Source organism: Vulpes vulpes, chromosome 6 (genome assembly GCF_048418805.1).
Source record: "Vulpes vulpes isolate BD-2025 chromosome 6, VulVul3, whole genome shotgun sequence".
In the NCBI taxonomy this organism is placed as follows: Eukaryota; Metazoa; Chordata; class Mammalia; order Carnivora; family Canidae; genus Vulpes; species Vulpes vulpes.
Window position 1 is genome coordinate 307,012 of NC_132785.1, and position 22,041 is coordinate 329,052.

At 49.2% G+C, this 22,041-nt stretch overlaps 1 protein-coding gene across 10 annotated transcripts in view; it reads left to right on the forward strand.

Moving 5' to 3' along the window:
* Positions 1 to 22,041, forward strand: part of ATP7B (ATPase copper transporting beta) — a 65,185-nt gene that overhangs the window by 23,710 nt on the left and 19,434 nt on the right. For all 10 annotated transcript variants that reach the window (XM_072760498.1, XM_025987147.2, XM_072760496.1 and 7 more), the window contains 6 exons: positions 6,972 to 8,202; positions 14,363 to 14,620; positions 16,998 to 17,161; positions 18,458 to 18,619; positions 19,495 to 19,571; positions 20,865 to 21,039. In XM_072760498.1, coding sequence (XP_072616599.1) covers positions 7,017 to 8,202; positions 14,363 to 14,620; positions 16,998 to 17,161; positions 18,458 to 18,619; positions 19,495 to 19,571; positions 20,865 to 21,039 — 2,022 coding nt within the window. In that variant the 5' untranslated portion in view covers positions 6,972 to 7,016. The remainder of the gene's footprint in view (positions 1 to 6,971; positions 8,203 to 14,362; positions 14,621 to 16,997; positions 17,162 to 18,457; positions 18,620 to 19,494; positions 19,572 to 20,864; positions 21,040 to 22,041) is intronic.

Genomic DNA, 22,041 nt, shown 5'->3' on the forward strand with positions numbered 1-22,041 from the left:
AAATTTCTTTGATAGGAGGGGTTTGAAATACAGTATTATCAGAAAAGATTCTGAAGAAGAAAAAAAATGCTGTTGATTTGGTAAATGTCTGGTGGAATAATTGTTGCTATAAACTTAAGTTAAAAGCAACAAAATTCTCTGAAATGGATAATAGTAAGGCTGTTTGGAACGAGATTGTGAACAGGTTTTCTGAGGTAATAATTGTGAAGCGCTTCTTGGAGAGATCTTATGGTTTGTGCATTCCTAAATTTTATTTTGTCATATGTAGAAAACAACATGCATTGTATGTATATATTGAGACTGGTTAACTTTATTCACTTTTCCTCCCAAACAAATAATGGATATCCTGCATCCAGTTTCTCAGTAAGAGTTAATACTTTTCCCTGCTGTGGTCAAGAGAAGGAAACAGGCAATTTATTTGCCCAGAATTTTCCAGAAAGTACAGTCAGCACCGGAGCTGGGGTGGCCCTGAAGGCCAGAGATCCAGGGGTCGCACACACAGCCCAGGCACATGGTTGGCCCTTATCAGTGTCTGAATTAATGCCAGAGTTTTGGTTAGTTTGTTTTTTCAGCAGATAAAATTTAAATAACAGTTGCTGGAAGCTCTTTCTGGACCTTGGTGAATCATCATGAAAAAACAGTTTGAAGGGGTTGGAGTGGGGTTTGGGGGAATATGTACACTAGTTTTAATGGTTAGTTTTCCCTATCAGTTAAATGGTGGAAACACTAAGTTCCCTGTCTACTTTCTTGGGCCACTTTTGAGGACCAAAGACCAAATGTTTGTCTTCCTAGTCATTGATTTTCAGAATTTATGATGCGGATGTTAGCTTTTTAAATCCGTTCAGCTTTCAGGCCTTCCTGCCAAACTGTAGAATGGGCATCATTACTACCCTATTTTACCCCTAACTAAAAAAGACCAAGGCTCTGATTTGCTCAGACATGACTAGAATTCATACCCAAGACTGTCTGTGAATTCACAGCAAGTAAGGAGGACAGATATTTTTTTTTAAGATTTTATTTATTCATGAGAGACCCAGAGAGAGAGGCAGAGACACAGGCAGAGGGAGAAGCAGGCTCCATGCGGGGAGCCTGACTGGAACTCGATCTCGGGTCTCCAGGATCAGGCCCTGGGCTGAGGGCAGCTCTAAACTGCTGAGCCACCCAGGCTGCCTGAAGGACAGATATTTAAATAAATATGTGAAAATGTTTTTTAGAGCATAAAGCCATGTACAGGTATACCATCAAGGCATCATTGTTGTCCTCTTTATCACAATGATTAATATTATTGTTGTTTATATTGTGTGGTTTAACAAGATAACTCTTCGCCTTAGATAAACCAAAAAACCACATTTGTTTTCAGGTAAAAACGTGACACTTGTTTGCTTTTTTAATTTCAGTGGAAAACATACAGTCTCACCCAGAGATCATTTGATGTATTAATACATATGTATATACTCCATTTGATGTATTAATATACATAAGTAAATACTCCCTGTACATGGGATACATACAGGTTTAAGGAGACCTTGATCCTTCCTCAGTAGGGGTTTTAGAGACCGAGGCCCATCTGCCTATGGTGTTTTGTGGGAGATCTTTTCTTGAGGCAACAGTCTCTTCCACCCCTCCCTCCCTGCGAACCTCTGATATGCAGAGATTTCTCAGATAAGAACAGGGCCTGGCAATGACTCATTCATACTCTGGATCCAGGAAGATGTAGAAGGTCCCAGAACCACTGCCACCTCTCCTCGTGTCCTGCCTCCTCTTGAAGTGTGTGGCCTTGAGTGTATTTGCAGCTAGGAATATTGGAGAAAGCAGAGTAAGTGCTGATACTCTGCTGTACTTTTCTAAAGTGCCAGAGACAGCTAGGGGTGACCTCCTAAGGGACCTAGGCTCAGGCTCAGTGCCCCTGGCGGCTCCTCTGCCCCCTCACTGTGCTCACTCACTTAGGGCAGGTGAGGTGTAACTCTTTTTCCATGTTTTCTGCATTTTGCTTTTTTTTTTTTTTTTTTTTTTTTTTTTTGCTTTTTCTGCATTGTAGTCTCTTTCTGTAATTAGCATGACTAAAAGGAAAATGTAACCTTAAATATTGTTTTAGAAAAATAGCCCGCTGGACTTTTGAGCTGGATTTAAATCCTAGCTGTTATTCAGATTGATTTGTGACCTTTGATAAGTCTGAGTCCGTTTCAACAGTAAAATGGTGATAAGAATACCTATTTGTAGAATTATCTTGAGCATTAGGGCTATAAAAGCCATCCTCATAAAATAACACTGAGAATCATTAACTGTTTGCTCTTACTGGATCTGCATACATATGAAAAAGCCAGGACTTCTCTGTATTTTGAATTCCATGAAAATTCAGGCACATATTGTTATGTTGGGTGGCCGTTAAACGCTGGAAGAGTTGCACATTTGTAACTCAACGCAGGAGCATGGTTTGCCTCCTGAGTTAAGGGTGTTACACACCCTTCAGAGTGGAAGACGTCTGGAGGGTAAGTGGGCCAGTGGTATCCTTAAGGATGATGAGGATCCAAGTGTAACTAAGAGATCTCAAAGGTGGCTAGTGTGTCCTTGTATTGTACACATAGAGGACTTGCTCCTTGATTTGTGGTCACAGACACTTTCTGTAAGGCAGTCATTTCTGGGCTTTGCAATTTCAGTCTGGTTTTGAAACCCTTCATCCAAACATGGCACCCCATTTCCAATTCCTTTATACCAGTCTGGCCTATTTACAAATCGTAGTTACTTAGGGAATCAGCTGTTTATATTTCTTTATCCGACTTTTCTTTTACAAGCCCTGGCACTCACAGCAAATGCCATGTGGCCTGGGTGTGTAGACAATAGCAAGGAATTGAAATTCATGTTTGGATTCTCCTCTGTGGAATTCCTCCCACTACCTGTGTTGCCAGACCCTTCTAATCCTGATGGCCACTGTACTAATAGTTTGTTAAAAATTCAAAACCTAAAAAATTAAAAAAAAATTAAAAAAATTCAAAACCTAGCAAAAGTTCTTCCCCAACCTGTTTGGCTTGCCAAAGAAGTCCCAGACATCTGTCCTCAAGAAGTACACAATTTTGTGAGAATTAGGCAACACTGGGGTTCCCTAAGATTTTCCCTGGATACAGTTCTTCTCTGGACCCCCTCTCAAATATCCATGATTGCTTGATGAGCCCTTAAACCTCAACCTGTTGGTTTGTTTGAACTAATTAGAGTTTTTTCCCCCAAAGATCCTCTTAATTGAAGAATGGAACACACACACCTTGTGTATATACTTAAAGACTATTCACATATCCAGCAACTGTTATGAGATTGCAAATAAACCAACAGAGATTCTGGTGTTTCATGAAGTTGTGTTGCATGCAAAGCTTTATCTTTCGTAACTACTTGTCTTTTAGAAACCTGCCTGTCTAGAAGGGGGACCTCTGAGTATTGTTTGCTACAAACAAATAGCTTCCAATGCTTCTGCAAACCTTTTTGGCAGGAGCATAGAATCCTTAATCCCGGGATTAAGAGCTAGCATTGTGGCTTGGAGTTTGGTGAGTTTTAGCTAGACCCACCTAGGACCAAGCAAAATAAGTTGGATAGTAAATCATTAAGGATTTGTTTTGCCAACAGACTTGGTGATTGGGGGTTGTGTCTGGTTTTAAGGAGGCAGTTCTGCTTATTAAGATCCTATATTAAAGTGAGCATTCTCGAATATCTTAGTTTTTCTTTCATCTTTTTCAATTAAACAAGTATTTAATACCAGTTACAATCAAGTCGCTGTTCTAGATTTCCTTTATACTTGTTATTTTAATTTTTAAACTGATTATTTTTTAGCATTTGGTCATGCATGTACATTATCCAATAGGTCAGACACTAAAAAGTAACTCTTCCTACTCCTGTGCCTCAGCTCCAAATACTCCTCAATCTCCATACCAGTTTCTTTTTTTTTTTTTTTCTCCATACCGGTTTCTTACCTATTTTCTGAGAGATAGTCCGTGCATATGCAATCAGCTACGTGGATAATATTCTTTTTCTTACAAATAGTGCTAGCATGCTATGATAGACCGACTTTGGTGGCCTTCCTAATAGACTCTGCCTCCTCGTATTTAAGCCCTTAAATAATTCCCTCCTGGATTGGCTGGTCTTGGCCATGTGACTGGCTTTGGCTAAAGGTGAGTTAGCAAGTGTGATGCACACAGAGGCTTGGTAAGTGCTAATGCATTGGGACTTGTTCTCTGGGAATGCTCACTATTGGGACACTGCCTCTCAGAACCCAGAAACCAGCTACCCGAGGTACCCCGGTACACCGGGTACCCTGGTGAGGTACCTGACCTAGCCACGTGGAGAGGCTTCATGGAAGAGAACTGAGGTCCCTGCCCACGGCTTCCAGTCAGTAGCCAGCATCAATTTGCCAGCCATGTGACGCACAAGCCATCTTCGTGGAAGTGGCTCCTCCAGCCCCATTGTGCCATGGCAGAGACCAGCTTTCCCTACTGAGCGGTGTCCAAATTGAAACTCTGTGAGCGGTCTTCTGAGCCACTAGATTTGGTTTGCATGCAGCAACAGAAAACTGAAACACTGCATTCACCCTGTATTCTGTGTCCTGCTTTTTTTCACTGGCTGATATATTTGATAATCTATTTCAGTATATATAGAGTTACCTCATTCCTTTTTAAAGAGCTGGATATTTGTTCTTTGTATAGCTGTGTAGTAATTGAATTAATCAGCCTCTTATTGAGGGACATTTATGTTTCCAGTTCTTTGCAGTATTTAATACCCTTGCTGCATGCTTGCTTTTATACATATACAAATATATTTATTGAGTAAATTCTTAGAGATGGAGTTGCTGGGTCAAAGAATAGTTGGATCTGTCATTTTAATGTGCATTGCCAGGTTGCCCTCCTGAGAGGTTACACCCCCACCCCCTCTAGGGAATGGGCTGACAGTGCCAGCCCCAGTAGTACTTCAGGGCTGTTGGAATGTCACATTCCTGCCTTTCTGTTGTTTCTGCGTCTGTTGAAAAGGCATTTGCATTTCCTTTTTGATGGACTGCCTTTTTTTATGTTTGATTGTTGGCCTTTTTCTTCCTAGAAGGAGCTCTTTATATTTTAAGGAAATGAGCTCTTAATACAAAGTAAAATCTTTCTCCCCCACCATTTCTCATTTATCTTTTTCTTTGGTCATAGCAATGTTTTCTCTAATTGTGGTTAGATTTATCAGTCTTCTGTAGCTTTTGAATATTTTTAATTTTCTGTTTCTTTTTTCATATTTAGATTTTCCCCTGCCTGAGATTATAATGGGTATTTTCCTGTGTTTTCTTGTAGTACTATTACTCTTTTGCTTTTTACATCTTCATCTCTGAGCTCTCTGAAATATCTCTTGATATATAGGTTCCAAATTCCGTTTCTCCCAATTGTCCTTTAATACTCTTGTGCTGTGTCATCCTTATCAGATACTGCATTTCCATATTTATGCCACAGGTAGTTTCAGTATACTTATTTAATGCAGTAAATCTTTTTTGAGTTGCTATCCCATGAATTACTTAATTATTTCCATTTTTCTCTACTATTTTAGGAAATACCATAGTGAATATTGTTTAAAACAATTCTTTAGGGTAGCCCCAGTGACCCAGCGGTTTAGCGCCGCCTTCAGCCCAGGGCCTGATCCTGGAGACCGGGGATCGAATCCCAGGTCGGGCTCCCTGCATGGAGCCTGCTGCTCCCTCTGCCTGTGTCTCTGCCTCTCTCTCTCTCTCTCTCTCTGTGTGTGTGTCTCTCATGAATAAATAAAATCTTTAAAAAAAACACAATTCTTTATAATTATTAATCCCAGGCATGTTTAGGATTTCCTTTGCAGATGTATAAATGAACATTTATAGTTAGTTTTAAAAATCATTTTAACTTTCATTTTGCTGAGCTGCTCAAAAGCTGATGTTGTTTTATACCCTGGGATGCGGATCAATCCACGTAACAGATTCATGTGGAGATGTAAGGATTGTGAAAGCACAGACGATGACATGCTTTTTGATCATGTGCTGTATAGAAAGGCCTGTTCCGGAATTTCGGAGCATGTAATAGTACCAGTATAAAAACTATATGTACTCAGGAGTGTGGGGAGGCTGGGACCCTGTGAAAGGAAGATTGGGTTTTGTTCATAGAATGGCTGAAGCCACATGATGATGGGAAGACAGAAATCAGGAAATCATGCTTGTACTCTGGTACATTAAGAAAATGCATCCATTTAATTTCTGGAAGTCCTGTCTCAGACTTCTGGGGGCGGAGGGTGGGGGGTGCGGGCAGTGACACTCAATGGAGGCAGGCCTCGGAGGTTCCTCGGGCTTTCCCGCTCCTGCCCCTCTTGGTTTCAGCCACTCTGTGCTCGTTTCCCCTGGCTCACCAAACACACTTCCAGACCTTTTATCACAGGCATGTGGTCTGACTCCACAGGGCCCGGAGGTCTGCATTTGGAACACGTGCCCAGTGGTTGTTAAATTTAACCCCTGCTAAGAGAATGAGACGGATAGCACCCCTGGAGAGACAGAATCCAGGTGCTTGCCGTCCTCCATACGTGCACTGCAGCAGGATCCCCAGAGTTCAAGCTCAGAGCACCAAGTTCTGCAGGGAGATTGCAGGTCGCAGCAGAGGTGCTGTTGTGCTCGTTCTGTGTGCGTGAGCCGCATCACGCTCTCTTCCTTCCCTAGAGAGACCTCCACATTGTCTAGGTTAGGAAACACATCTTGCCAAGGTGGGCAGTTGACATCTGGGTTCACAGCTGCAGACTGTTCAAGCCGAAAGAAACCCATCAGAACCACTTCATTTGGCCAATAACATGTTTATAGCTTTCTTTCCCCGCATTTTCTGACCATAAACTCTCAGGACCTTTTGACACAGTGGCATTGTTGTCCATTTTCTCAGTGCCAGACCAGCCGGGATATTTAAGCAAATATTTAGTTTCAAGGATTAAAAAAATGGCATTTCTTTTCCTTTTAGATCCTGTCTAAACTTTCTTTGCCCACTCGTGCCTGGGAACCAGTGATGAAGCAGAGCTTTGCCTTTGACAATGTTGGCTACGAAGGTGGCCTGGACAGTGTGTGCCCTCCTCAGACAGCCACCAGCACCATCAGCATTCTGGGTATGACCTGCCAGTCGTGTGTAAGGTCCATTGAGGGCAGGATCTCCAGTTTGAAAGGCATCGTGAGCATTAAGGTTTCCCTGGAACAAGGCAATGCGACTGTGAAGTACATGCCGTCCATTCTGAGCCTGCCGCAGGTTTGCCGTCACATTGAGGACATGGGCTTCGAGGCCAGCGTTGCAGAAGGAAAGGCTGCCTCCTGGCCCTCGAGGTCCTCGCCTGGCCTCGAGGCTGTGGTCAGACTTCGGGTAGAGGGCATGACCTGCCAGTCCTGTGTCAGCTCCATCGAAGGCAAGCTCGGAAAGCTGCAAGGGGTAGCAAGAGTCCGGGTCTCCCTCAGCACCCAGGAGGCAGTCATCACTTACCAGCCTTATCTTATTCAACCCCAGGACCTCAGGGACCATGTAAACGACATGGGGTTTGAAGCTGTCATCAAGAACAGAGTGGCACCCGTAAGCCTGGGACCCATTGATATTGGGCGGTTACAGAGGACCAACCCAAAGATGCCTTTGACTTCTGATAACCAGAATCTCAATAACTCTGAGACCTTGGGCCATCAAGGGAGCCATGTGGTTACCCTGCAGCTGAGAGTCGACGGAATGCACTGTCAGTCTTGTGTCCTGAACATTGAAGAGAATATAGGCCAACTCCCCGGGGTTCAGAATGTACAAGTGTCCTTGGAGAACAGAACAGCCCAAGTACAGTACGACCCTTCTTGTGTCACCGCAGGGGCCCTGCAGAGGGCCATTGAAGCTCTCCCACCAGGGAACTTTAAAGTTTCTCTTCCTGCAGCAGCAGCAGGAAGTGAGACAGGTAACAGGTTTTCTGCATGTGCCGCCCCCGCCCCCGCCCCGAGAACCCCGGCACCGGGCAGGTGCGATACTGTGATGCTCACCATTGCGGGCATGACCTGTGCATCCTGCGTCCAGTCCATCGAAGGCCTGATCTCCCAGAGGGAAGGGGTGCAGCAAATATCTGTCTCTCTGGCTGAAGGGACCGCAGTGGTGCTCTATGATCCCTCTGTAATTGGCCCAGAAGAACTCCGAGCTGCCGTCGAGGAGATGGGATTTGAGACTTCAGTCCTCTCTGGTATGTAGTGGCACCCCGGGTCTTCTCCTTTCTCCTTGGGCCTTACGGCAGAGAGCCTGCAGGGTGGCACGGGGGAGCCACCCCAGCTGCTCGCCTGTCGGGTTGGCCAAGTTCCGCAGCGTTTCCCTGTGTGTTGAATGTGTCCGGGTGGGAGAAAGAGAACTTTCTGGCATGTAGATTTTGCCTCTCATGGGGCTGGGACTACATTGCTAAATTCTTTCTTGTTGTTGTTTTTTTTAACTGAAGAGAGCTCTCGATTCTGTGTTCTTTTTAAAAAAGAGCCCTGTGGGACTGTCAGGATCTTCTCTCTCCAGAGGAACCGTCATCACATTCTCAGATTTCTCTGCCGAACAAAACCAGAAAAATAGAACCTTAGTCTCACCACCTGGAGCCCATTCTGTTGAAAGTGGGAATTAATGGGGATTCCATGATGATTTCCTTGGCCTCCTTGACAGCCATGGGGAGAGGCGTGCGTCTCTGCCCTGTGCCGGGGCCCGTGAGCAGGACACGTCCCGCGTGAGCCTGTGAGGGCAGGGGACGGGGATGGGGAGGCCGGGAGGCCGCTCAGTGGGCTGGGGTGGCCAAGAGCAGCCCAGGGGTGAGGACCTGGGAGGGTGACGAGGCAGGCCGGTCAGCGGGTGGGTCAGCGGGTGGGTCAGCGGGTGGCCGCTCCGCGTGGGCCAGCCTGTTGAGCTCAGCTCGGCCTCTAAATGTGAGGAAGCGTCTCTCCAGAGGCAGCACAGGTGAGTTGACACCTGAGCAGTGCAGCGGGGATGGAGGTGGGGGAGGGATGCCTGTGGCTGGGGAGCAAGAGAGGCATTGGAATGACCTTCAGGAGCTTGGTCCAGACGAGGGGGTGATGGGGCGGCTGTGGAAGAGAGGGAGGGCCTGCGGCCACAGGTGCTGGGCAGCTGGGTCTGGAGCTCAATTCTGGGGAAGGGGGGCTGGAAGTGCAGTTTTGGGTGGTAGCCATGGGAGGGACAGAGGACAGAAAGGGGGTGTGACCCGGGAAGGGCAGAGGGAGGGCCCTGAAGGTGCTGGTGAGGAAGGAAGGGTGTCTGGAGGAGGAGACTTCCCCAGAGCACCACCCGGGCAGCCTGGAAGTCAAGGGGGGGGGGCTGGGAGGGGGCAGGACACACGTAGCCCAGGAGGGATGGAGGAGGTGGAGGAGATGATGGGTACAGAGGGCGTGCAGTGTGCAGAGAGCCTGGAGGTGACGAGGGGCATCGGATGTGGTGGGCGGCTCAGATCCCAGGGAGTGGGGGGGGGGGACCAGGGTGCTGTGGCCCATGGCCACCCAGCACTAGTGGGGACGTGTGGGTGGGGACCCTCGTCGGTGCTCAGGGCCAGCTGGCGGTGGGCCTCCCGCGGCTGCGGCCTGTGCTTCCCTGCACACACCCTGTAGAGGGTGTGGGTCCGTCACGTGCACTGACTTGGCCCCGTTCTCTGCTCTGTCTTTTGTACCAAGTTTCAGGAAGGAGTTTATTTTTAAACAAAAATCAATAAGGAAAACACAAGGGAACAGTAGATCCTGTACGTAAAAGGTAGGAAATGTAGTAGAGTCATCGTCTACTGTGTTTGTGCGTGGTTTCAAGTCTTTCAACTACAGTCAGGTTGTTGGCAGTAAAAATAAATTTGCATTGAGCTGCATAATCCAGAATAATTGGATTTGACTAAATCTAGAAAGAAAAGGACAGTGATTTTTATTGGCCCGAATGATGAGAATTATGTTTAGCCCAAGGGGTGTTTAGTGTACCAGATTTGGCAAATAAAAATGTAGACGCCTAATTAGATTTGAGTTTTAGGTAAACAGTGAATACCGTTTTAGTTTAAGTGTGTCCCATGCAATATTTGGAATATACTTATAAAAAGAAGTTATTTGTTGTTTATCTGAAGTTTAAATTTAGCTGGCTGTTTTGTATTTCATCTGGTGGTCTTAAAATTTAGGATAAACTAGGGGCACCCGGGGGGCTCGGGGGTTGAGCATCTGCCTTTGGCTCAGGTTGTGACCCCGGGGTCCCAGAATCGAGTCCCGCGTTGGGCTCCCCGCAGGGAGCCTGCTTCTCCCTCTGCCTGTGTCTCTGCCTCTCTCATGGATACATAAATAAAATCTTTAAAAAATATATAGGATAAACTGTAAGTGTGCTGGTGACTATCTTTAAAGCCACTTAAATGCTAAAAGGCATTATTTGTATTCGATTGGTCATTCTGGTTCAACCAGGAAGAGGAGCTCCTTGAAACGGTCTTCACACCGTGGGATCAGCTTCTCCTCAGGCCCAGCAGCACCCACCAGCACCCAGCAAACAGTAGGGATTTATGAAGGGAGGGAAAGGAAAAGACAAGACTGTGGCAAGCAGGCTCGCAGGGTGGGGGTGGGGGGTGCTTGGTGGTGGGGTTTAATCCAGGGAACTACTGAGGGATGTTAGAGGGAGCTGAACAACCAAACAGGGAAGGGGAAGGAAACCGAGAGGTTACTGCTGGCAGAAGCTGGAACCCTGGGCAGGAGGGTCTGAGGGTGGAGGGCACCACAGGAGCCCAGGGGCCAAGGTGGCCTGGCTTGAGCCAGCAGCCCTAGGGCCGACAGGTGAGGCCGCAGCAGGAGCCGGGCCCCGGCAGACAGATGGGAGATGCCACTGGCTCTCTCTTGCTGTCCTGTTGTACCCTGTACCCCACTTGTGACCTCCCGTTGCCAGATTTAACCAGCAACCAGTTACCAAGGGAGCCTGGGAAAAGTGGTTTTGCAGGATCAGCTCCCTTGATAAGAGGGAAGGGAGAGGGAAGGGAACCATGAGACAGCGTGTAGGCAAGTGGCAGGCGTTGAAGTCCAGCTTATTTGACAGCTAAAAATAAACCTAGACCTGGTTTTTTTTCTAGAAATCAGCCCTGCATTTGTGCAATGGTTTGCACGGTGAGTATTTTTTGAATGAACGAATGAACACATGAGTGAATCTGTGAATACACTGTGAAGACAAGTCATCTGCCATGTGTACCATGTTCCCCCATCCTTGTAAATAAATGGGTAGTGTCACTCTGGGGGCTCTGCTCTCTCCTCCCACCTGTGTTGAGGGTCTTCTGGGTCCCAGGCACTGTGCTGGCTGCCCCGAGGGCTCAGAGGCCATCCAGGACCTGGCCACGTGCGGTTCACACTCTAACAGGGAAGCAGATCAGAGACCCCTCACCCAAGGCAGATTGGAATACATGTGACGGGGAGAGTGTGGGTGGAGCACTCTTGGGATTCAGAAGATGAGGAGAAAACCAGCATCTGGGTGTGGGGCCCCAAAGACTTGGTGGTAGAGGTGACGTTGAGCTGGACTTGGGTAAGACTTCAGAATGGATAGGATCTCAGCGGGCAGAAAAGGGCAGGACTGCACCAGACAAGACGGAGGAGACACAGCAGACGCGCCCTGGCGGGAGTCCCTGCCATGTCCTGGGAGCAGTGTCGCTTGGGTGGAACTTGAGTAGAGGTAATAGGCAATGAGGGCAGACAGGCCAGCACCTGGTATAAGCCACCGTCGTGTGTGTCCTGGATTCTGGAAGAGGCTCTGAACTATCTCCCTGCTGTTTTCTTGCCTTTCAGGCTTCCAGTCTGTTCCCTGCCCAGCATTCGCAGTGGTCCTGTTACTCTGTTGATGCACTGAAGCCTTCCTCAGGGTCATCTAGAAGCCCCCTCCCTGACTCCCTGCCTGTCTAACCCCTTTCCAGCCCTCCTGTCGGGCTTGTTCTCACCTCAGGGTCTTGTATTTGTTATCCTGCCTGTCTACAATGCAGGGTGCATCTTCCCCCGGTACCCACATAGTGCACTTCATTTCACATATACTCTTCTGGACTTTTCCCAAAGCATATACTATTTATATTTAGGAATAACATAGATTTGTGTTATACGTGGTGGTTTGGTTGCCTCTTTGACCCTACAGTGTATCATACCATGCTTACCGCTCCGTCCAGAGGTCTGCAACACCATGCTTCATGGCTGCGTAGCATCCGTCGTATGGATACACATGACTTAGTCAATCAGTTTCCCATTGGACTGTTCTCATGTACTTTGTGTTCATGTGATTATAAGTAATACTGATGGACATATCTGATGCTACATTTTATGCACAGACTTAGTTATTTCCTTATGATAAATACCTGAAAGCATAATTACTGGGGGGTCACAGGATATAAACTTTACAAATATCTGTTATGCCTCTACTAAGTGTCAAGCAGCTAGAGGTACTGTTTTTGATAATGTCCAGTAGACTTCCAGAAAACCAAATCAATTTATATGCCCACCCATAGTATTAGTGTAGATTGGTAAAGAAAAAGGACTCAGTAGCATGGTCTTGTTTGGGTTTTGTTGGTTCATTTCAATTTTCTTTAGTAATCTCTTGAAGCCCAGAATTTAGGTGAGTTAAATCCCAATGTGGGAGAATGGCAGAGTGCAAATTATAGGTCAGTAGGGGGTAGGAAGTTCTCTGTAATAGTAGAAATGTTATTAAAATTGTGGACCACGATATTTGGATAGAAGGGCAGGTGAACCCAGAAAACAGGTGAGGGGGTTGAACAGGTGCAGGAGGGTTGGATAGGTACAGTGCAGGTTGATGGGTATGGGAGGGATAGAAGGGTGCAGGAGATAGAATGTGGAGAGGTGTGGCCACAATACAGCTTTTATGAATTTAAGATCCAAAGGGCAGAGTCATCTGGAGCAATGCCAGTGTCCAGGAGCATATACCTGTGCTGGTAGGTGAAGTGTGGGCTCTGTAGCAAGAGGTAGAGGGGTCCCGTAAGGCCGGAGTGGTGGAGCGTCTTCACTGAAGGTGCTGCACGGCAATCAGCTGGACTCACAATGAGTAGCAATAGTCTTTAAGCACCTTTCAGAAAATGAGCAAAACATCCCAGGATGCCCAGGACATGAGATTTATTTAGAAGAACTTTAAAGTCCTGGCCTATTGTCAGTACACGTTACTGCCAACTCCTGTCTTCTGCAGCTGTGGATTTTCAAGTAGTGAGAGTTTATTGTTAAATGATATAATTACCTTTTGTATATACTCTTTTTTTTTCTTTCGTATATTCTTAAAAGTACTTTCTGTCTCAAAATTGTGTGACTTTGACTTTCTGGAGTGATGAAAACGTTCCAGGTCTGGGTGATTGGTTATATGTGTAGGTACATATGTGGTGGAGAGAACACGGCCCCCAATGGCATCTGCGCCCTCATCCCCAGAACTCAGCAGGGGAGAGGATGGTCTTTTCAGTTTACGGCTGGATCAGCTGGATATCCAAATGGAAAAAAGATTAACCTTCACTCTGACCTCTTAGCCACCCAAAGTTAGGTTGCGGTGTGTCAGAGGCCCAGTGTGGAGGTTTACTAAAGTAACAGCTTCTAGAAGAAAGCAGTATGAATATTTTCAGTGTTCAGGCGGACAGATCTGCTCCTGGAGCACAGAACTACTAACCGTTAAAGTTGGTTTAGTTGGTCGCTACGTTGGGCCTCAGTAACATTTAGGACTTGTTCTATCAAAAGAGCCACCATGGGGCATGAGTGCAGATGCAGAGCACGGCCCGGGGCAGGTGGGTGCAGTGTGGACCCCTGACAAGGATCTGGGTCCAGAACACAGACCGGACTCAGCCACACAACGAGGGAAAGGTGAACAACTCAGGAGAGGCGTTTGGGTCCTTTTGATTCTCGTAGAGAGAGAACGAACCTCTGCTAACGAGAGTGGGATACTTACTGGTTAAAGGCACAGATCCTGGGGGTAAAGAGGCCTGGTTTGGAAGCTAGCTTTATTGCTTACTACCTGAGGGGTCGTGGGCACATTTTTAAATTTCTTTAACTCATTTCTTAATCTGTAAGATGGAGATGATAGTCCTGTGAACCACAGAGAGCTGTTTCAAGGAGGTCATCCATGTGCTGAGCAGAGGGCCTGTTGAGTTCTTCTTGTTGTCATCATCTAATTAGAGCACTCATCCAACTGGAAGGTTCCATTCTTGAGTATTGGCATCTTTTCGTATGTCTGCGACTGTGTACCTCTGCCTCTGGTTGTGGGGAGGGCGTGAAGGGAGAACCGGCCCCAGTGTAGCCTCGTCGGGAGCTGTCACCAGTACTGTCAGGCTTCAACCTCCTGTTGTAAAAAAGTCATTTGTTCTTTGAATCTGAATGATTTCTTATATTTTATCCTAGAAAACGGTTACAGCAACCATGTTGGAAACCACAGTGCGGGGAATTCCTCGGCGCACACCACAGCCGGCGTACCTGTGTCTGTGCAGGAAGGGGCTCCCCATGCTGAGGGGCTTCCTGGAAACCACAGCCCTGGCCGCCCGTCCAGGTCCCCGCCAGCCTCTACCCCTGTGGCAGCACAGAAGTGTTTTTTACAGATCACAGGCATGACCTGTGCATCCTGTGTGTCCAACATAGAGAGAAAGCTGCAGAAAGAAGCAGGTGAGAGCTGTGCACCCCTGTTAGACTGGGGAGACACTGCGGGCAGCAGGGTCTGATACCCTGACACCCTGGCAGCAAGTCCACGATGCCATAGCGGAGGTGTTTGTCAGTGTTCTCGGGCACCTGGCGTTCTGCTCTTTAGGAAGTGTTTAGTTTAAGATAGAAGGTATCAGTGTGAGTTAGTGATGGGAAGGGCAGGTAAACGTCCCAGCACATTCCGTGGGTAGCTTCCCCCTCCAGCCGGTCCTGGGGGTCATCTCTCGTTTCCCTCCAGCCCTGTCCATCAGCCTGGCACTGTCACCAGACTACATAGCCTGCAGTTTGTGGAGAAGTGGCAATTTAGGGCAGTGGTTTAGCGCCGCCTGCAGCCTGGGGTATGATCCTGGAGATCCCGGATCGAGTCCCACATCAGGTTCCCTGCATGGAGCCTGCTTCTCCCTCTGCCTGTGTCTCTGCCTCTCTCTCTCTCTCTCTCTCTGTGTCTCTATGAATAAATAAAATCTTAAAAAAAAAAAAGAATTTTATTTATTTATTTTTTATTATTTTTTTTTTTTTTTAATTTTTATTTATTTATGATAGTCACAGAGAGAGAGAGAGAGGCAGAGATACAGGCAGAGGGAGAAGCAGGCTCCATGCACCGGGAGCCCGACGTGGGATTCGATCCCGGGTCTCCAGGATCGCGCCCTGGGCCAAAGGCAGGCGCCAAACCACTGCGCCACCCAGGGATCCCAAAAAAAGAATTTTAAAAAAAGAAGTGGCAATTTAATTATTTTTTAAGATTTTATTTATTTATTTTGGAGAGTGAGCGAGAGAGCATGAACAGGAGGAGCAGCAGAGGGAGAGGGAGAAGCAGACTCCCCACTGAGCATAGAGGCTGGGGAGCCTGACCTGAGCTGAAGGCAGACGCCTCGCTGACTGAGCCACCCAGGGGCCCAGAAGTGGCCGTTTTAAATGCCCCATCCTTTGCGCCTGTGAACCACAGAGTGTTGCAGACATGCCACAGTTTTATCCTCTAAACTATATTTCCAGTACTATCTCTTAAACCTGAAAATGCAGCAAAAATTTTATCCGTTTTTTGTTTGGAAAATATCTTAACCATGACTACCTTGCCACCGGAGTCACCTTCTCTCTTTTCGTGTATCTCTCTGCTCAGGCTGCTTGGCCTGTGCGGCCAGCCCTGAATCGGGGACACACTCCCAGCCCCTCATTCCCCGTGCTTCATAGTGTCCTGGAGCTCCCAAACGGCTGTTGGCAAATTGAGGCATGCTTCCTCACCCATGGGCTGGCTCTCCTGGTGCCTCTGCTTCTTTTCCTGACTTGAATCCTTCATTTTTATCCAGTATGGCCTCCTTTCTAAAGCACATTTCTTTCACGTGAATGAGTCTTCCTTTCCCCCTCAAACTCACACACTAGTGCTAGCAAGATCCAGATCTCATCGGACTTACGATAGTGTCAAGTGCCAATAAACCCATCATACGTTGAAAATATTGTAAGTCAAAATGCATTTAGTGCCCTGGACCTACCAAACATCAGAGCTTGGCCAAACCGACCTGAACTGTGTCAGAACGTGCATCAGTCGTTCACCCTCAGGATGGCATAGCCGGGCGGGAGCCGAGGCCCTGAGCTGCTGCCTGGCATCGCCACAGAGCCCCGTGCAGCAGCGCGCCAGCCCCGGAGAAGGCCCACACCCAAAGTTTGGAGTCCGTTTCTCCTGAAGCTGTACTTTCGCACCATCAGAAAGTCGGAAAGTTGTAAGCCAAACTGTTGTCGGTGGGAGCTGATGGTCTGTAGTCCGGGATTTCTCTTCCACTTCTGAAAGGGATTAGAGAGTGAAAGGGTAAGGAACACTACTTTTGAAAGACTTGTTTTCTGTGTATGAAGCGTGTCTGAAGCAAAACGTCTAGCCGAGGAGCCAGTAGTTGCAAGCTGGCTGTGAGATGGGCGCATCCTCAGTGTCCTCTGGAGCCTGCCTCAGGACCCCCGGCCAGCAGCATGGGCATGGCCTGGGTGCTGGGGGCACCCGCGGAACCTCAGACCCGCCCCACACCGACCAAACCAGAATCTGTCATCGAACACGGCCCACCAGACTCTGGGAAGCACTGTTCTGGAACGCTGGTTCTCGCACGTGGCCAGTCTCTGGGCGAGCTTAGAAAAAAAGATGCCTGACGCCCACCCTGAGGGTTCTGACTTAACTGGTGTGAGGTTAGGGCCAAGCATGGGGAGTGCTAAAAGCCCCCCCCGTGATCCTCATGTGCAGTCAAGTTTGAGAACTCCTGATTGGGAGGCTTCTGGGGCCGATGTTTGTCTTTGTTAGGTTATGTTGGATGCACCCCAGAGGCCTTGCCTGCGCTGTTCTAACCGGGCCCCGTGGTTCCAGGCATCGTCTCGGTGCTGGTTGCCCTGATGGCCGGAAAGGCAGAGGTGAAGTATCACCCAGACGTCATCCAGCCACTGGAGATCGCTCAGCTCATCCAGGACCTAGGCTTTGAGGCGACGGTGCTGGAAGACTACGCGGGCTCCGATGGCGACCTGGAGCTGATCGTAAGTGTGGCGGCTGGGCGCCAGCCGGGGCCACAGGCCACAGCCTCCGCGTTGTGCAGATGTCCTGTGTGTGTGTGTGTCGGGGGTGGGGGGGTTGCTTCCCTTTGAAGCCAACAACAATGACCCATTCAGTCATGTCACAGTCAAGGGGAGGAGGAGGCGGCGAATGGCAGGAGTGTAGGGGGAAGAGGAAACATCAGTGTCCAGAGCCTGGGTTTGAGGGCGTTGAGTATGAACACATTCCAGAAAGCCCAGACGGAGGCCAGACTGCCAGGGGTATCTTGGGCTGTGGGGGGTAGTCGGCGTGGTAGCCCGGGCCTCACACACTCAGCTCAGTGCCAGTGTGGTGGGGAGGTGGTGGCGCCGGGCCTTCCGGCTTGCAGTCCGTCGCCCTTACCCCGTACAGGACGGCAAATCTTTGCAGCGGTGCGTAGGCTGGCATTTCCCAGCACTTGTGTTTTAAAGCTCTTCTCGTGCAAATAGAGGGAGACTTAGGAAAAACCCACAAGGAACTGAGTGATGCTGCTGCACTGAAGAGGGTCTTCCCTTACTGTTAGTCGCGGCCGTGGGTGGTTAGTAAATACTGGAAGAAAGAGGACTAAGAGCACGAGTAGCACCCTGAGCTCTCGACCAGGGGCGTCCCTTGCTCTGGACGGGCCACAGCCCTGGGCGCCCCTTGGGCAGGAGTGGGGCCCTCACTGAGACCCTCAGTCCCCAGCTGCCCTGCCTGCAGACCACGGGGGAGACCTACACTGTGAATATTACTGGGAAGGGTGAAAACAGTGTTCTTTTTGTGAAACGAAGCAGTATCAACAGTTGTATCATCATCACGTGTTCAGACAGTGTAGACATTTTACGTCTGTTAAATGAGTATCTGAGAAATGTCGACCCCTGACGCCCAGAAGAGTGACTTGTCTGGCTGCTACTACATCGCAGGGATGGCCTGTCTCACCTCAAACCCCTTTTCTCACATCGGGATGCACGGCCTGGCTTACGAAAGCCCATCCCTGTCAGAGCTGGAAGTCAGGAGTCGGTCTGCTGCCCTCTGCTTAGTGACTGGCTACGTCTCTTGCCCCTGAGTTGGGGAAGAACCACTGTTTACGTGCCCGCAGCCACTGGGGGAGCATCCTGGGTGAAAACCTTGCACGCGGGCTCTGCGGGTGGGGGTCCAGAGCCGTGGGAATGGTGCCGAGGAAGGAGGAAGGGCTCTGGCTGCCTCTCAGCCCAACCCCCTGTGTGCCTTGACGGATCCTCTCAACCCGGGGTGAGTAGTGATCTTGTCCTCCTGTGCGGCAGATCACGGGGATGACCTGCGCGTCCTGTGTTCACAACATAGAGTCCAGACTCACGAGGATGGCCGGCATCACCTATGCCTCTGTGGCCCTCGCCACCAGCAAAGCCCACGTGAAGTTCGATCCTGAAATCATCGGTCCGCGAGATATTGTCAAAGTTATCGAGGTAAGTCATTCACCAGAAAGCATTGCACAAAGGAATGTGACACCGAGTGTCCGCTGTGCTTCAGTTTAAGAGATAGCCCACCTTTTTAAAAACGGTGATTTAGAATTGTTGTAAAAAAACAAGAAAATATAGCTAGCCAAAAAACTAAGAGAAAATATCAGACAATCTGAGGTGAAAATCAGTGAATGGGTAAGAGAGGGATATTATTGTTTTGATTGCAGGTATTCCCTGGGAAACCTCAGTACCAGCCAGACAGCTGGCACATGGGCTTTAATCAGCTGATTGTCATTATAAACATTGTTTAGGTCTGTACCAAGTATCCACAGACCAAAGGATGCAGGTAGTGGGTTACCCTGAGTCTGACCCCTCTGCTGGGCCAGCTTCCTCATGGGAGAGTCCAGTCCTTTCTCGGTTGGAAAATCAGAGCAGTTGCCACAGGCTCCGGCCTCTGCTCCCCGCCACGCTCTGTGGCGGACACTGCTCTCCCCGGGTGAGGTCTGCGTGAGGGCGCAGTGAGGGGACGGGCGCGCGTGGGGATTTCGGCGGGTCGGGCCCGCCAAAGCCGTCGATGAGCCTCGGGGCATGTTGAAGTCTCTCCCAGAACCTGCCGCCTTTGCCCTCAGAACAAACGGGAGTCGCCATGTGAGGCCATCCCCTTGGGGACGGCGCCGTCCCTGAGTGCAGATGGGGCTGGACCTCTGACAGGGTTTGCAGTGTGATTTGGGTGCAGAAGCCATTGCCAAGAAACCAATACAGTCTTTTGAGGCAGTTTTTGATTAACTTGCTAATTTCAAAAGATGTAAAATGCTCTCTGCCAACGCATGTTTTAACCAAGTGCTTTCCCCCTGTTTCTCACTTCTTTCTTTTTTAATAAGGAAATCGGCTTTCATGCTTCCCCGGCCCAGAGAAACCCCAGCGCGCATCACTTGGACCACAAGGTGGAAATAAAGCAGTAGGTAGAACAGAAGAGACCGAGAGACACGCAGGGCTCCTGTGGGTGTCCCCCTCGCTGGGCCTGATGGGCTCTGTGCTCGTGGGCGTCCTGCGGCACCCTCCACTTGGGAGACGTCTGTGCTGCCCCCGTGAGCCAGCCCTACACGTCTCCTGCGATGTCAGCAGTGCCCTAGGCCCACACTGCTCAGTACAGTGGCCGCCAGCTACTGAGCAGTTAGTATGACAGGAACTAAATTTCCAATTTCATTTCATCTCCGCTGATTTTCATGGAAATGGCCACCTCTGGCCGGGGGCCAACTAGAGTTGGGAGGAAGAGAGTGGCCTTTCCTTGAATGGGGTCTAGAGGTGGCTCTGAGGGCAGGAACCACGGCCATCAGCCTAGGAAGCAGGAGGCCTGAGCTTGTTCATCGTTGCAGGGGTTCAGCACACAGCAGGGCGCCGGCATTGGCCCGGCACTCTGCCAGGTGCGGGGGACCAACGGCAGCCCATCCCCGCCTTGGAGGGCCCGTAGGTGGGCAGCGGATCCCGTGGGCTCGGGGCGCCTGGGAAGCCGCCAGCAGGGCCCGTGACCTGGGCCTGGGAGGCTGGGGCAGGGGTGCAGAGAGGGTGTTCTGGGGCATGGAGGCGGGTGGCCCTCGGGGACCCCTGTGTTGCTCCGGTCAGCATGCCTGGAGCAGGCCGGGACTGACTTGGAGGGGCACTCTGGGAAGCTAGCGAGGGGCTGATCCTCGGGGCCCCGGGCCCTCCTGGGAGTGGAAGACTGCGTCTCGCAGACCCCAGTGGAGGTGTGCTAGAGCGTCCACGACGCGCGGTGGGGGTCCCGCGGATGCTGACACAAGACCACAGTTGTCACCCGTCAGCCCCACTTCAAACCTTGCGGTTCATCAAGACGGCTTTCCAGTCCTCACACTGTGTTAAGTAATAGTTCAAAAATCACAGGTGTCAAAGGAAGTTCAGGCTAATACAGTTTTGCTTTTATTTGTTTTTTCCTGGGATCCCAAAGATTTTATTTTGAAAAAAGAGCTGTAGGTGGCCCTGTGGACCCAGATGTTCAACCTCTTTGGGGCGGAGCTCTGCCCTGGGCCTCGGTTGCCTACCCCCCAGACAGGAGGCAGGGGGTCAGCCTCAGGCAGGCGGGCTGTCTGCGGGTCCCTATGACATTAAACCCGTGGGCGATCTCTCAGGCGGCTGGTGTTAGGAGAGAACCTTCCCTTCATTTCACACCCCTGCTTGTCTGTCCCAGAAAGGTGAGGGATACCTAAGAGGTCGGGGTCACTGCTTTGCTCTGCAGGTGGAAGAAGTCTTTTCTGTGCAGCCTGGTGTTCGGCATCCCTGTGATGGGTCTGATGATCTACATGTTGGTGCCCAGCAGCACGCCCCACGAGTCCATGGTCCTGGACCACAACGTCATTCCAGGACTGTCCATTCTGAATCTCATCTTCTTCATCCTGTGTACCTTTGTCCAGGTGCGTATCAGAGGCAAACCTCTGCCCTCTCGGGCCAGACACAGCCCTCCAGCCTGGCTTTATCGCAGCTGCCCCCAGGGGCTTTCTTTCCTGTCTTAAGACCTGGGGGGGGGGGGGGCGCGTGTCAAGGGACCTGGTGTCACCGTCACGTTCACAGTGGGCTGTCGGTGATCAAACTCCCGGGAGCAGCAAGCACCGTGGGACCGCCACTCTAGGGCTGATAGTCAGGAGCTAGCTGTGTTTCTCCCTCTGTTTTAGGGTAAAAGATAAAACTCTGGACTTAACGTTAGAATGTTTAGTTTATCTGAGGGCAGTTATTTGTAGGCTGGATTTGCTTTTTCCTGTATTTTCTTTTTAATTACAAATGTGGTGTATATTTATTGTCGACAGTTCAAACCATGCTGAAATAGAAGCAAAGGGGAGGATATCCTTTCACTGGAATCATACCCTGTTCCCCAGGATTACCTTCGTATTATTACTAGCTGGATGTGCATGTTACAGACCTTCATCTATGCAGAGAAAATACACACTTGTTTGTGTGTGTGCGTGTGTGTGTGTACGTGCTCACATAATACAGACACCTAGACTTTTTATTTATTAACTGGAATGAGATCATACCAGATAAATTGATTTCTAACTGGCTTTTTCACTTAACCGTGCATTACAGGGCATTTTTCATGCCAGCGGTTCATAGATCTAGCGCGTTACTTTTCAGGACTAGATCGCACTGCCCACAGGATAAATCAACCGTGGTTTGTGTCCCCGTTGCCACCTTCTCTGTTGATGGACATTCAGGTTATGTGCTCTGAGTTTTAAAGGTCCCACAGGACCCTGACCCTCCGTTCCTGTGGTCACTGGTCCTGTGCATCGGGAAACACATTTCCTGTGTGAGCCTCACCGAGGAGAAAGTACCATCCAGGCGTTTGCAGCCGCGAGGGGCATCTGGGTCTCTGGTTGCTCGTGGGACTGCTGGGCACCCTTGTGGAGCTGTGCTCTCTCCAC